This window comes from Austrofundulus limnaeus, unplaced genomic scaffold (genome assembly GCF_001266775.1).
Source record: "Austrofundulus limnaeus strain Quisiro unplaced genomic scaffold, Austrofundulus_limnaeus-1.0 Scaffold582, whole genome shotgun sequence".
In the NCBI taxonomy this organism is placed as follows: Eukaryota; Metazoa; Chordata; class Actinopteri; order Cyprinodontiformes; family Rivulidae; genus Austrofundulus; species Austrofundulus limnaeus.
This window is the reverse complement of record NW_013952984.1, coordinates 150275-165342: the sequence shown is the minus strand read 5'-3', so window position 1 is coordinate 165342 and position 15068 is coordinate 150275. Positions and strand designations below refer to the sequence as shown.

Here is a 15068-nt window from a genome sequence, read left to right as displayed (position 1 = left end):
TTAAATATTTAGCTAGCCACCTAAATCTTTAAGTTAAATATCCTAAATATTTAAGTTAGGTTAGACCAAGTTAGGTTAGGTTAAGTTAGGTTAGACAAATAGGCCTCTGATCCCCACATCTAGTTTGTTGTTGTCAGACTAGATGTTGATTGTGCTTTTTTCCTCTATTTTGGTTGTTAAAAGCTGGTTTATTTGGCATTTAAGCATTTGGCACTTCTTAAAGCATAACATTTCTAGGGCTCTGTAAAATTTGTTTGATTTCTTCCCAAATTTCCCCATTTTTATTTTTCAAAATCCCACTTTTTTAATTTTTTTCTCCTGAATGCCACATTTTCATTCTGACCATATTAACATAAACAGTGTGTAATTATAATGTGACTTTAACAAACGAACAGCCACAGAATTAAAATTTAATTGCTGTTATTTCATTTTCACAAATATAGACTCCCCCCTCATGATTATAGTGTTTTACCAAAAAACAAACAAAGCCTTTTCATTTTTTCTCAAGAAATATCTGATTCTGCACTGTAAGACCTCATTTTGAATAAACAACACATCATGTAATAATGTAAAAAAATCAGGCTTCAAAATGTAATAAACTCACGCTAAAACTGCATTATGTAATAATTGATGCAAAATGTAATAAAAGTCTTCAACACATTATGTAATAACATTATTACATTTTGTGACAATTGTTACAAAATGTGTTTGTGTAATAATTTGACGCATTATGTAATAAACAATCAAAAACCAGTATTTCTGTTCATCCTAATCCATATACTTGTAATAACTGTCATGTTGCAAATACTACATAATTAAATCTTTATAAGTTTGGTCAATAAACATAGAACTTCTCATCTTTTATTTGCATTTTCAGATTTACTGTCCTGATCTGTTACAGAAATTATTCCACTTTGTAGACAACTCTCAAAATATATCTATAAGTTAGTTACATGTCAACCCCTTCAGATGTTTACCTGTATAATGAGCCTTAAAAATCTGTAATTTTCATTAAAAAAAACTGTATTAATCACACACGGGGGGTTGGGGGGGTGCAGGCGGACTGATGGCTTCTGTATCAGAAGGAAATGAGGGCTGAAGAACTTGTTTCTAACAACAGACTGGGTTGGAAGTGGATATTTGATGTTAATAATTGTTTTTAACGTCCCACAGGCTCTGACATGTGGAATAAATTAGAAACTATAAAACATGAAAACTATCTGTGAGATTGCTCTATACATCCATAAACACAAGAATTTGACTGAAAATGCAAATAAAAGATGAGAAGTTCTGTGTTTATTGACCAAACTTATAAAGATTTAATTATGTAGTATTTGCAACATGACAGTTATTACAAGTATATTGATTAGGATGAACAGAAATACTGGTTTTTGATTGTTTATTACATAATGCACCAGATTATTACACAAACACATTTTGTAATAATTGCCACAAAATGTAATAATGTTATTACATAATGTGTTAAAGACTTTTATTACATTTTGAAGCCTGATTTTATTACATTATTACGTAATGTGTTGTTATTACAAAATGAGGTCTTACATGCACACATAGTAATAAAATCTTGGATCGGCTTAAAGTGTGCAGTATGCTGCAGTCGAACTACTAAAACTGGATCAGATTGTTGCAGTTTCATGACAAAAATTGTGTCATTATGTCACATTGTCGACATTTCAGCCCCTTCTTGTCACAACCAAGGGGCCGAACTTTTGAACCCCCTCCACATAAGAACTTATTGTGTGATTGGTCAGATGTTTCTCCATTGTGCTTAAACTACTCATTTTTTTAAACCTACTCACTTCTAGAAGTCGACTGTTGTAGGCTACCAGGAAGGAGACATTTATAAAGATAGTGAAATGGACAAAAACCTTGAATAGAGTTAAAACAGACATTGCACGGATAAAATCTGTGAAGCTTTAACTGTGACAGATTTGGGCACAAATAACGTCAGGTGATGGGTTTCAGATTTTTATCCGCATCGTAGACTCCAGGAAGAAGAAACCCCGTGCAGTGACGTATGCCGCAGTGCGAGCTCAGAACAGTGTGTCTCAGGGGCTATGAAAGGTGTGTGCAAAAACGAATGTCAAACAACTACATGAACGCGTAGATGTTATTTGTGACGTCCTGCTGAAATTTGTATTATGATGTGTTTCCCTCTAACTCCACAGCATTAAGATACTGTGACCAGAACAACCTCACAGCTGCCAATAAAAAGGTTTGGCCTTTTAGATAAACTACATGCTATCATGAACTGTACACAGTTACTGTTTTCTGTTTGATGGATCAGGAATGTTCTTACCAAGAGTTTTCTGGTCCTGAACCAAAAGTGCTAAATGCACCATTCTTATCCTTGTAGATAAGCTGTCTCTGGTAGCCTGTACAAGAACAGAAACATGACTTGTTATTAGTGCTGCCCTGCCATGTTTCTGTCATAACATGTGATATCTGTTTGTTCAGTCTTTTGCTGCACATTAGTTCTTCTTTCTACTGAGCCAGTGCACCCACACATCAAGTGAATGAGTTATTTAACAACAAAGYAAACTAAAATAAGAAACCAGATGTTATGACAAACTACTGACCTTCAAGGCCTGATAGTTGCCTCTACAACTACAAGAGGACACCAGACCTGCACTGCTTTAGTTGCAGAGTTAGGACCCTAACTGTAGACATTTTGACTACATTATTAAACTGAGTGGGACTTGCCGCTTGTCAAGAGGTGGGACCCCTTTTTTCTGGTTTCTTCTAAAAGTTGATGGGTGTCCTGCAAGTACAGGAGGATGCAGGTATTGATGGCCATGAAAGCTATGTTTTGCTCCCCACATCCATGGGGCAGCTGCAGCAGTCCTCCCATGTTCTTCACACACTGGCTGAAGAYGTCACCTGCACACAGACACTTAGCAAATTTACCTAAACTGGAACTAATAAAAAAATTGACTTATTGATTGTTTAGCTCAATTAACTCAATTCAGATAATTATATTAATTTACCCGAGACTGAAACTTTGGCCTTGAGACATCCTCCAATCACATTAGAAGGGACGTGTACACCAGATTTCTTTCTCAAAAGGCGTCCTGAAAACATGATGAAAGTCTCCATAAACACAGAAGCATGAGCAGAAAACATGTAGGATTTTGTATACCTCTTATAAGTGACAATCATATAAGAATATTGAACTAGAATTTGTTGTGGAAGTAGCTGATGGTCATCTTCAACACCAACTCTATGCTAACAGATCACATTTAAAAGGTTGTTTAAAAGGAATTGTTAAGTTTAAAAGGATGCTATGTAAAATAAAGCATGGAAAACAATTAGGTGTGTCCTATACCAGGTTTTCTGAAACCGAGCAGAAGTGCAAATACTGAGTACCAATAGTGAATACTTACAGAGTAAAACATTACACAATGACTTTAAAAACTCTATTTTTTTATTTAGAACACACTCTTCTTCTTTATAGGCCTACAAGCGATCTGACTGTATAAAATTTATGTGTTTTTATATGCATTTTAGCTTACATTACTTTAGGTATTTTAACGTGTATTGTATTTGTTATTTTGTAATTATGTAGTTTTACATTTAATACTTTTACATTTAATATTTTAGGGTGACTTTTACCATCTGGCTGGGGACTGCAGGTGAAAAATAGCCTTCTGGCTCATTCTGGCATATTTACAGAAATGTTATTAATATGCACTGTCTCTGTAATAAATAAAGGTTTCAAATCAAATATACAGAACGACACATATATGCTGTTGTTCAATTTAAAGATTTTCTTTCAACTTGTTAAATTTGTTTAAACATGGAACAGACAACCTTTTTACTTAGAATGTAAACTGTAATTGAGTAACTCGAGAATCAAAACCAGTATAGAAGTATTGGGGTGTTTGTAAAAATGCTGGTGTTGGTATTGAGACACCACTTTAGACAAAAGAAAATAAGTAATATTACTTTAATTGATTTATAGAACTGTGTCAATTTAAAGTCACATAAACACCTAGCGTGTGACATTCTTTTGGACATATGATAAATGTGCTGAAGTAACGATGTAAAATGATGTGTAAAAATGGTTTGGAAGACCCACAATTAACTTCTGCAACTAGAGTTTCCTTTTTTTTTAAATGCATGAAAATAGAGAAATCATACTGACCTTTTGGGCAGAGCAGCCAACTTTGGGTCTTTATGATCTCAGTTCCCTCAGCCTGAGAGAGAAATTTGTTCAATTATGTTCACAGTAACCTTCAGTTTATTAGGAAAAGTGTAGTGTCTAAGAGTGGGGGCCTCTTCTCAGGAATGCACAGATGTGTTACGTCTCTCTTAGTCTCCAGCTTCAGAGCTCAGCACATTACCATATTAGGGAAAGGAATGTTTAAGGTATACCGTGACAAAATTTATGGTGCCTCTGTTGGACTACACCATGAAACCTAAAGGGCCTTGTACGCCCCTACTTAGCCTTCGTCTTGATCTTTTTACTTGGTGATTCATTTGGCTTAGAAGGCCACAATTTGGTTTTTTGGCTGTAATCTCCTGGACTGCAAAATAAAGATTATTGCTGTTCAACCAGCCTGTTTCAGAGTTTCTCTCTTCAGGAGCAGCAACACAGTTTGCAGAAACAAGATGACCTGGTTTTTACACCTCAGAAGTTTTACATTCAAGAACCAACTTTCCATGAAATGCATGTTATTTTTTTTCACATTTTTTAATGTGTTAAATGCATGATGTTGATGAGAAATTAACTGTTGCTTGTCATAAACTGTGTGACTCTGAAACATTTCAGGAAAGAATCACAGCGGTCCTGCTGGCAGAGAGGTCAGTAATAGCAAGGTGGTAGGGGCCATGTTTTAAAATAAAAACAAATTTTACAAATGTCAAATCTCTTGTGCGAGTTAGCTCACTGTGGCTAACGGATGAAATATGATTTAGGTGAAAACCAAACATTCTGTTCAATTCAATTCAGTTTATTTATATAGTGCCAAGTCACAACATATGTTGTCTGTTGTTCTGTCAGTTTTATAGCATAATTTTATGATTTGTAAATGATCCCTAAATCCTTGTGTTTTTTCTGGTGTTTTCCTCTCCGTTCCTTGTTCACACTAGAAAAAACACTCAGCACAACACCTGCTGCATACAGGGCACCAGTGTTAATGTGAATCTAGGGATGTGGTTGGTTGAATTTAGAAAACGGATAACAAAGAAGCTGGTTTTGCAACGTTGAAGAGTTCAGTTGTATTAATGGAGCATGCTTTATCTTACCTCTCCCTGGGCTGCCACCTTATCATGGTAGAGAGGTTTGAGTGTCCCAATGATCCTAGGAGCTTTGTTGTCGGGGGCTTCATGACCCCAGTAGGGTCACCCAAGGCAAACAGGTCCTAGGTGAGGGATCAGACAAAGTGCATCCCAAAGACCTCTATGATGAGTTACAACAATGGACCTAGTGTTCCCTCGCCTGGACACAGGTCACCGGGACCCACTCTGGAGCCAGGCCTGGAGGCGGGGCACGTTGGCGAGCACCTGGTGGCCGGGCTTTCACCCATAGAGTCCAGCTGGGCACAGCCCAAAGAGGAAACATGGGCCCCCATCCCAATGGGCTGTGGGAGGGGCCGTAGAGGTCAGGTGCAATGTGTGCTGGGCAGTGGTCAAAGGCAAGGACCTTGGCGGTCCGATCCTCTGCTACAGAATCTGGCTGTAGGGATGAGCTGGTGTGTGAGGTTGAGAGGTTCAAACTAGATATCGTTGGACTCACCTCAACGCATCGCTCTGGCTCTGGAACCAGTCTCCTCCAGAGGGGTTGGACACTCTTCCACTCTGGAGTTGTCCATGCTGAGAGGCGCTGAGCAGGAGTGCGCATACTTATTACCCCCCATCTTGGTGCCTGTACGTTGGGGTTCACCCCGGTGAACGAGAGGGTAGCCTCCCTCCGCCTACGTGTGGGGGCGGTTTCTGACTGTTGCTTGTGCCTATGAGCCTAACAGCAGCTCAGATTACCCACCAGGAGTCCTTGATCCTGGAGAGCGCTCCTAACGAGGACTCCCTTGTTCTGCTCGGGGACTTCAACGCTCACATGGGTAATGACAGTGAGATCTGGAGGAGTGTGGTTGGGAGGAACGGCCCCCCCGATCTGAATCCAAGCGGTGTTTTGTTATTGGACTTCTGTGCTCATCATGGATTGTCCATAACAAACACCATGTTCAAACATGAGGGTGTCCATATGTGCTCTTGGCACCAGGACACCGTAGGGTGCTAAGTTTTATACTTTTAGAAGACAAAGTTTCAGTGAGACTGATCGGGTATTGACTTTGTTGCCATCTCATATGATCTGCGGCCGCATGTCTTGGACTGTCAGGTGAAGAGAGGGGCAGAGCTGTTTAACTGACCACTACCTGGTAGTGAGTTGGTTCCGATGCTGGGGGAGGATGCCGGTCAGGCCTGGCAGACCCATGTTCGGTGCCTCCATTGTCGAGGCGGCTTACCGGAGTTGTGGCCACAACTGGGAGATTGATAGGTGGATTGGTGCTGCATCTGCAGTGATGCGGGTGCTGTACCGCACATTGAGAGTTGCCAGTTGAGGTGTCTCAGGCATCTGGTTATAATTTTAGGAGGTTAGGATGCCTCTCTGGTGATGTGTTCCAGGCATGACCCAGAGGAAGACCCAGGACACGATGGAAGGACTATGTTCCTCAGCTGGCCTGAGAACACCTTGGGATTCCCCCAGAGGAGCTGGTCCAAGTGGCTGGGGAGAAGGGAGTCTGGGTCTCTCTGCTTAGGCTGCTGCCCCCACATCCCGACCCCGGATAAGAGGAAGAAAATGAACGGATGGAAGAACAAGCTTTTTTGTACTTTTCTATGTAGACCTTCTGTTTATCTAGAGATGCTAATAATGTTTTTGTGAGCTGACCACCATGGTTAAATTTCAGTAAGAGGATATTACACAACCAATGGGAGGCAGTGCGATCTTTCAGGGTAAATATGTGGGATTTTTTTACAGCTATTAATGAGCTGGCTAGTAGGTCCCTGTGATCACAGGGTCCATGGGTTAACCAGGACTTTTTCTATTAGCTGTGATTAGACCATGTCCAGCCCACAAAAATTAGACATGTTACTTTTATAATGCAAGCATGAAAACAAAAAGTAGCAGGTGTGCAGTGAGCATAATTACAAATATTATTAAAACTGCATCTGAAGTGTGATCCTAAGTGAAAGCATCCATCCATCCATCCATTATCTATACCCACTTCTTCCTTTCGGGGTCACTGATGCCCATATCCAGCAGTCACAGTGAGAGGGGCGGGGTATACCCTGGACAGGTCGCAAGTCCATCACAGGGACACATAGAGACAAACAACCTTTCACTCTCTTACACCTAGGGACCATTCAGGGGATTCTGATGTTATCAGTCCATGAAATGGATGTTAATAGGCATTATCAGTCCCATACAATGGTTTCAGAATGTCCCTACTGTGCCTTCTAGCCTTCATACTGTCCCGACAGTGCCCCCTAGTGGGTTAATATATCAATGACAATGAATGTGTAAATAATCATTTAAGCAAAACATATTTTAATAAACTTTTTGTCCTTGCCTGGTAGTGTTCCTTGCTCTTGCTGTCTGTTGGTCTCAAACCCTGGTCTCTCACTCAGTGGTCCGATGCTCTACCCATTGCCATATTAGAAGGCCACAATATACATCCGTCGGAGGGCGGTGTCTTTAAAACTGACCATGACATTTTCTCTAAGGTTAAACTTAGTGGCTTTTTGCCTCATGTTATCCTGTTTTTTTATGCCTCGTATTAACAAGATAGTGCTTTTATTGCCTCATATTAACCTTAGTGGCTTCATGCCTCATTTTAACCAGCTGACAATCGGAAGCCATTCTATGGGACGGGGGAACCTGCTAAGGCCTATTAACGTCCATTTCATGGATGATAACATCCAAAGCGGGTGGACAATTTAGGGTTACCAATTAACCTAACAGTCATGTTTTTGGTGTGTGGCAGGAAGCCGGAGTACCCGGAGAGAACCCATGCATGCACGGAGAGAACATGCAAACTCTACCCAGAAAGGTTCCCCATTCCTCGAGAGGCATGAGCTCTACCAACTGAGCAACCACGCCACCCTGTTAAAATGCTAAAGAGGTAAATATTGTCATCTTGTTTAATCACCAACCTTTACTGTAAAGGATCGTTTTTCCACAACAGTGTGGCCTTTTTTTGGCACGTGCACCTGTTGATCACAACAAGGAGTCTGTGAAGGCACAGCCTTAGCAGTCAGAACCACGTCCACATCCCCTAGAAAAGATAAGCAATAAGCCATTTATTTCAGCCTCTTTAAATAATTTAAGCATTTTATACTGAGGCAGAGCTGAAATGGAGATACAGTATTGTAAAGTAGGTCAGACAGATATTTCTTCACTTTGCTTGTTAAAATTCTGACACTCACCAATAACTGAAGGAGTGAAAATCCATTGGATGCTCTTTTTATTGCCGGCACAAAGACAAAATGTAAACTGGTCACTATCCTTGGCAATGTGGGTGAAGGCCAAAGAGGCAGATGGAGTCATTTTGACCTGATTATGACAAACAAGACAACATTAACTGAAAGTTCAGCAAAAGTGTTGCTACAAATATAAACAGTTTTGCATTTGGATTAAGTAATTTAAAGTGTCAAAGTCGTTAAGTCACCCCATGAATAGTGGGAGATCATGTGTATATGTGTGTTTGTTTTAATTGACTAAATAAAACAATGAATTTAAAATATGTGCCTCCTAAGTCTCTTTTTTGGTCTCAGGAACTTGTTTCTTTTCTCCAAGAGTCAACGATCAATCAAATCAAATCTAAATGTTATTTATATAGCACCTTACACACCCCTAGGCTGCACAACAAAATAAAAATACAGTAATATAAAAGTGTGCAAACAATCCCCACTTACAAAAGAAGCAGAAAAAAGAAACACAAAATTAAAACAGAAATAGTTAAAGAAAAAATAATAATGAAAGAGAGAGACTGGACTGCATGTGCTCTCTGGAGTTAAAAGCTAAACCACGAAGATAAGTTTTAAAATGAGATTCAAATTCATTAAGTGTTATGGCAGATCTCACAAAAAAGGAGCACGTTCCAGAGTTTAGGAGCTACAGCTGAGAATGCTCTGTCCTCTTTAGTCACCAGCCAAGTCCTAGGAACCAACAAGAGCACCTGATTTCTACAGGATGATAACTGTATAGGAGCTCAGAAAGGTAAACAGGTGCCAGACTATTGAAATTTTTAAAAACCAAGAGTAAAACTTTAGAAACAATCCTAAAGGAAACAGGCAACCAATGAAAAGAATGCAATACAGGGGTAATGTGCTCACATCCTCTTGTCCCCATTAACAAATGAGCCGTGGAATTTTGGATCAGTTGAAGACGGTGGACCAGACTGGTCAATTCCAAATAAAGGAATGAATAACCCTCTCAAGGGTGTCAAGCTGAAGATAAGGCTTGATTTGGTTAATAAGTCTTAAATGATAAATCCAGACCAGACCACTGCACTGACTTGTCTGTCAAATTTGGAGTTATTGTCTAAAATAACCCCAAGATTCCTAATAAAGTGACAATCTGAGTCCAAGGAGCCAACAGCACTGTCAAATCCTACCAATAGGTCAGTTTTGCTGAACCCAATGACCTCTGTTTTATTTTCATTTAGACAAAGAAAGTTTAGCTCCATTCATCTTTTAACATTAAACAATTCTGCAGATTCTCCATACACTAAGCTCCACCAGATATTTAAGGTAAATAAATCTGGATGTCATCTGTATAAAAATGAAATGACACATTACATTTCTTGAAAACGGACCCCCAGCGGAAGCAAAGAGAAAATAAAATGGGTCCCAGTATGGAGCCTTGAGGTACCCCACATTTCAGAGGAGCCTCTGTGGAAGAAAATTCTCCAATTTGGACAGAAAAACTCCTATCAGACAACAGAAGAGAGGAGAAAACCTCAACAGTACTGGGGCATGTAAGACAAACAAGTACACACATATATGTATGGTACTATTATCTTTATGGGGATTTTGCATTGATTTCTGTTCATTTCTACAGCCTAATCCTGACCCCTTACCCTAAACGTAAACTAAACTCAATTCCCATCTTAGTCCTAAACCTAATTACCAACCCACCAACAGCATTACCCCCCATGGGAACTAGGCTCAGGTTCGCAGTTAGTCCCTACAAGTAGGTGTGTATGTTAAAAATTGTCCCCACATGGTAGAGAATACCCACTCACACACTCACAAACTTGTATTTCTATCTCATTAGGACCATGTATTGACTTCCACTCATTTTCTGTCATTTCTGTAGCCTGACCCTAAACCTTCATCTAACCACCAATACAAAAAATGGCTTTCTACTATATTTGGACAGGGTCCTATGAACTGTAGGAATACCCACAAACCCACATTTTGCCTTTCACACCCAAGTTTTAAACTAAAACATTCCATGATGTGAAATGAGTTGTAGGAATTTTGGCCAAACATCAAAATTAGCGTTACAAGCTCATGTACTATCATGAAATGTCATGCTCAGTTTTGTGAATGACTCTCAGTTACCACCACATCCTATCTTAGCTCAATACCTGTAAACCTCACTTCAGTGTAACCTTTTCTGTTAGCTGTGGCGAACTTTCTGTTCAGTTTAGGAAATGGAAGTGACTAGAACAATCTTTTTGACATAGCGAAGAGACAAGGTTTTTTGACATAGCGAAGAAACAAGGTAGTTTACACAACGTATTTTCATTCACCTTGATGGAGCTGTGCAGGTAGTTGATAACAGTTGCCTTCAGTACGACGCTCTCTCCCAACACCAGAGAGCTGGGCAGGGTGAAATCAAGTGAAAATGGTCGAAAGACCCTGAATGATGTGCGAGAAGCCAAACCAAAAGAGTGAGGAGACARACAGTAAATCTCTGTCTCCCAGGTGTTTATGGTCTCTGGTGCCTTGTAGGTCACACACTTTTCTCCATGCTCTCTGCAACAGCACATACACATAAACACATGGTGTCATGCAGAGAGTCAACTTTGTCACCTTTTTATCCAAATCACTAACAAGTAAACAACAATCCTTGTCAGCAGAGTTGTGTGTTTCCAGTCATGGGGAACAAAACATCCAACTTGTTTAATATCAAGGGTTGAAGGTATTCAAASCAATCTTTGGAATTATCACATTTATTTGGAACAAAAACTCACCCAACTTCCACCAGGTCAAATATCCAGGTTGCTGTAGAAAGTGTTTGGGCCGGCTCAAGATGTTCATTATGATTGCACGAATATGGGATTCTTCCAGGGTCAGGAATATCATCCCAATCCTGTGATTTTTTCTCTTGATTCTTCTCTTTGTTTTGTCTCAACCAGAAAGCTGAAAGTATAAAGTAAAGTTTAAAAAGTGTTTTAGTTTGTGATATTTGAAAAAGCAAGTAGGGGGCCAAAAACCTTGATGGTATCTTTTCCTTTTCAACCTGAGACCTACAGGATTTTGGGTAACCAAGTTTGAGATCAGCTGCAGTCCTTCATTCTGTGCAAAATGATATTCAAACAGCAAAACAGTTCAGTATAGGAAAACAACAGGACTACCAAAACTATCCTAATTTAAACTTTAAGGAATATGTAATGCCTATCACTTCAAAAACTGTGTAGGCATCATATTTTTCTTGATTTGTTACAGTTAAAACAGTATCTCTCTTTGGCAGAAACATCTCTGACAGAAAGACACACAATCACACAGACAGGCATATCATTCTAATCCATTTTAGCCTTTTGATAGCAGGTATTAGTGATGTTGGGCTTCTTGAGGCTAATTATGTGCAAAATGATTTTATGTCACTGGTCTCAAAACTGACCTTTTCTTCCAGGATCTGTTCTGAAAACCTTGAGAGGACGTTCGGTTCAGTGACACTCACTCCACATAGAGAATTGGGGTCAGCCTTTAGACACAGTTTGGTCTCTTCTCCGGGCAAAGCTTTGGATGGTGCAAACTTTGCACTTACCTGAAATGCACAAAACACACACCAGAAATGCATCAATTCAAATAACTGTGATCAAGAGTTTTATTTTCTAATAGAATAGAATAGAATAGAATAGAATAGAATAGAATAGAATAGAATAGAATAGAATAGAATTCAACTTTATTGTCATTGCACATGTCACAAGTACAAGGCAACGAAATGCAGTTTGCATCCATCCAGAAGTGCTTGGCATGAAATAGAAATGTATACAGTATATTATATTACAAATGTACAGTATTTCTTTTAATATGTTATAGGTGTAAGTACAATTATATACAGGTTATGAATGTACAGGACATGAATTTACTGACTTTAATTTACAGAAATATGAATTTACATCTTATGATCATGTTCTAAATATGGTGGCATATAAATTGATTATGTAATTATTAACAAGAGTAGATTATTTGTACAGTGTTGGGCAAAACAGTGCAGATAGTGTTGTTAGGTCCATGGATTTTGGGTATTTTGCTGATGTCAGGAGACAGAGTTCAGCTGTAGGAAAGAAGCTTTTCCGGTACCTGGTCTCTTAGTCCAGAGGCTCCTGTAGCGCCTCCTAGAGGGCAGGAGGGTGAATAGTCTGTGAGCTGGGTGACTAGAGTCTTTGATGATTTTCCCAGCCCTTTTCAGACACCACTTTTTGTAGATGTCCTCTATGGCAAGAAGTGGTGCTCCGATGACGCGCTGGGCGGCTTTCACCACCCTCTGTAGCGCTTTCCGGTCTGATGCCGAGCAGTTCCCGTACCAGACTGTTGCTGCATTTCCATTGACCATGAAAATGTGCAAATTGGAATTTCGAAAATAAATTTGCTCAAAGGAAAACCGTCAATTTCAAAAAAGATTACTTTTTTCGACAAAATGTTTTTGCGCTAGGATGAGGTGGTTTTTCGGCCATATTGAAATTGGTGTTTTTCACAAAACTGCAATGGAAACCCTTTTTTCGCATCACAGGAGTCACGTGATCAACAACCGGCTGTTTCTACAAGCAAAAAAGACGACGACAAAGAAGATAACAGGAAGCAGAAGTAGTAGTAAAATCACTGAAGTAGTAAAATAATGTAGTAAACTCACCGACTACTATTTCCCAAAAACACAGCATACGTAGCCGCTCCCAAGTAGGGACTTGTCTCTGGAAAGCCTCGATAAAAGACGCCGACGTCTCCTCTGATGATGAGCGCTAGTGTCGTGGTAGCAACATGCTATGTGTTTACATCCATCGCTGCCATGTTTGTAATGACTTATCATGAGAACAAACGTATTCACGTGTGACTTTAATAGCATTTCTTACTTAATGGAAACACTGCAGTTGCGAAACTGTGTTTTTTCAACATTAACAGAATATCGACAAAGTTTTGTGCACATTTGCAATGGAAACGCAGCTTGTGATGCAGTTGGTCAGGATGCTCTCAATGGTGCAGCAGTAAAAATTAATCAGGATGTCTGAGGACAGGTGGTTCTTCCTCAGCGACCTCAGGAAGAAGAGGCGCTGGTGAGCTTTCTTGACCAACATGGAACAGCCGGTCGTCCAGGTGAGATCCTTGGAGATGTGGATGCCCAGGAACTTGAAAGTGTTCACATGCTCCACTGCCATACCCTTGATGTGGATGGGTGTATGTGGGTCAACGTTCCTCCTGAAGTCCAGGATGAACTCCTTGGTCTTCTCGGCGTTGAGCTGCAGGTTGTTGGTGTCGTACCACTCAGCCAGATGATTCACCTCCTCCCTATAGGCAGTCTCATCATTGTCTTTGATGAGGCCGATCACCGTGGTGTCATCTGCAATCTTAATGATGATGTTGGAACCGTCGACGGGTTTGCAGTCGTCGGTGAGTAGGGAGTAGAGGAAGGGACTCATCACACTGCCATGTGGTACACCAGTGTTTATGGTGATGGTAGATGAGCACTGGTTGTCTAGCCTAATGTTGTTGTTGCAACTAAAGTAAACCAATGTATGCAGTAATCATTTTTTTGTTTAACCTGCATTTAAACAGGAAGTCTAATTGAGATTAAAAACCTTTTCAAAAAGTACCTGCTCAAGGTTGGCAGCAGCAAATACAACACATAATGTACTTCCCACATGAAAGTAAAACAACCAAATAATAACATAAAATAGAAATACATTAAAAAATTAGCTAATTAATTGTATGTATTCCCCTTAAGGTAAAATTATCTAGTAGCAATACATAAAACAGCCCAATGTACCCAGACATACCTAGTATTTACAGAATACTATTTGCTCACGCAGCTGTGAGTGCACTGGACAAACTAACTGTATGTGTATACAGAAATATTAACGTATCTGATTAACCAGATGCAAACATTACAGATTATTTTAAAAAGGCTTTTTCCTCCTCTAACTTTGGTGAGTAAACAACTAGCCCACTACTGTTGTTGTTGTTTATATGCTTCTCATAGGGCTCTACATTAACTTCTTTTAGCCTATTGCACTGGTGCTGCAGAGGTTGCTGGTTTTTTTGAGGAGATAGGTTATAGTGCCAGCATAAAGTCTGTTACAATCTCTTAAAAACCAACAGTAGTGCCTATCATTACTTAAACACTGGCAAAAGAAAGAACTGAAAGTTTTGTTCAGTTCTATTGAACAATTGTCAATATTCAGTGTGTTTTTAATTTAAAAAATACATTTTATCTGTGATATGTATTGTATTCAAGCCAGCCAAAATTGAAAAGATGGCATTTATTTCTTTACTACAAACACTGCTTTATGCTAAAGCACTGTGTAGGTAGAAGACCTCAAATTATTTTTAGGTATTTGAATTGCTTGGAAAAGTTATTTAGCCTTAAAAATGCTATTGAGACTAGTTTTGAAGGTGGAAAAAAATGTGAAAAAATGACTATATTATTTGATCTATTATAACAGCTCTATGATACATTTACCTCCCGTTAATCTAATAAAATAAGTCTTTTCCTTTCATCTCTTGTAGGCACCTGCTTCGGATGTTATCATCCATGAAACGGTCGTTATTAGGCGTTATCAGTCCAACAGAATGGCTTCAGAATGTCCCGCCTGTGC

At 39.4% G+C, this 15068-nt stretch overlaps 1 protein-coding gene across 1 annotated transcript in view; it reads right to left on the bottom strand.

The window, feature by feature from the left end:
• The window catches only part of LOC106530955 (murinoglobulin-1), a gene marked incomplete at its 5' end in the record, with an annotated part of 16691 nt that extends 5141 nt beyond the window's left edge, over positions 1-11550 (bottom strand). The window contains 4 exon segments of the mRNA XM_014026693.1: positions 8524-8575; positions 10782-11007; positions 11226-11394; positions 11469-11550. Of these exon segments, the coding sequence (XP_013882147.1) occupies positions 8524-8575; positions 10782-11007; positions 11226-11394; positions 11469-11550 (529 nt within the window).
• Between the last annotated feature and the right edge of the window lie 3518 nt (positions 11551-15068).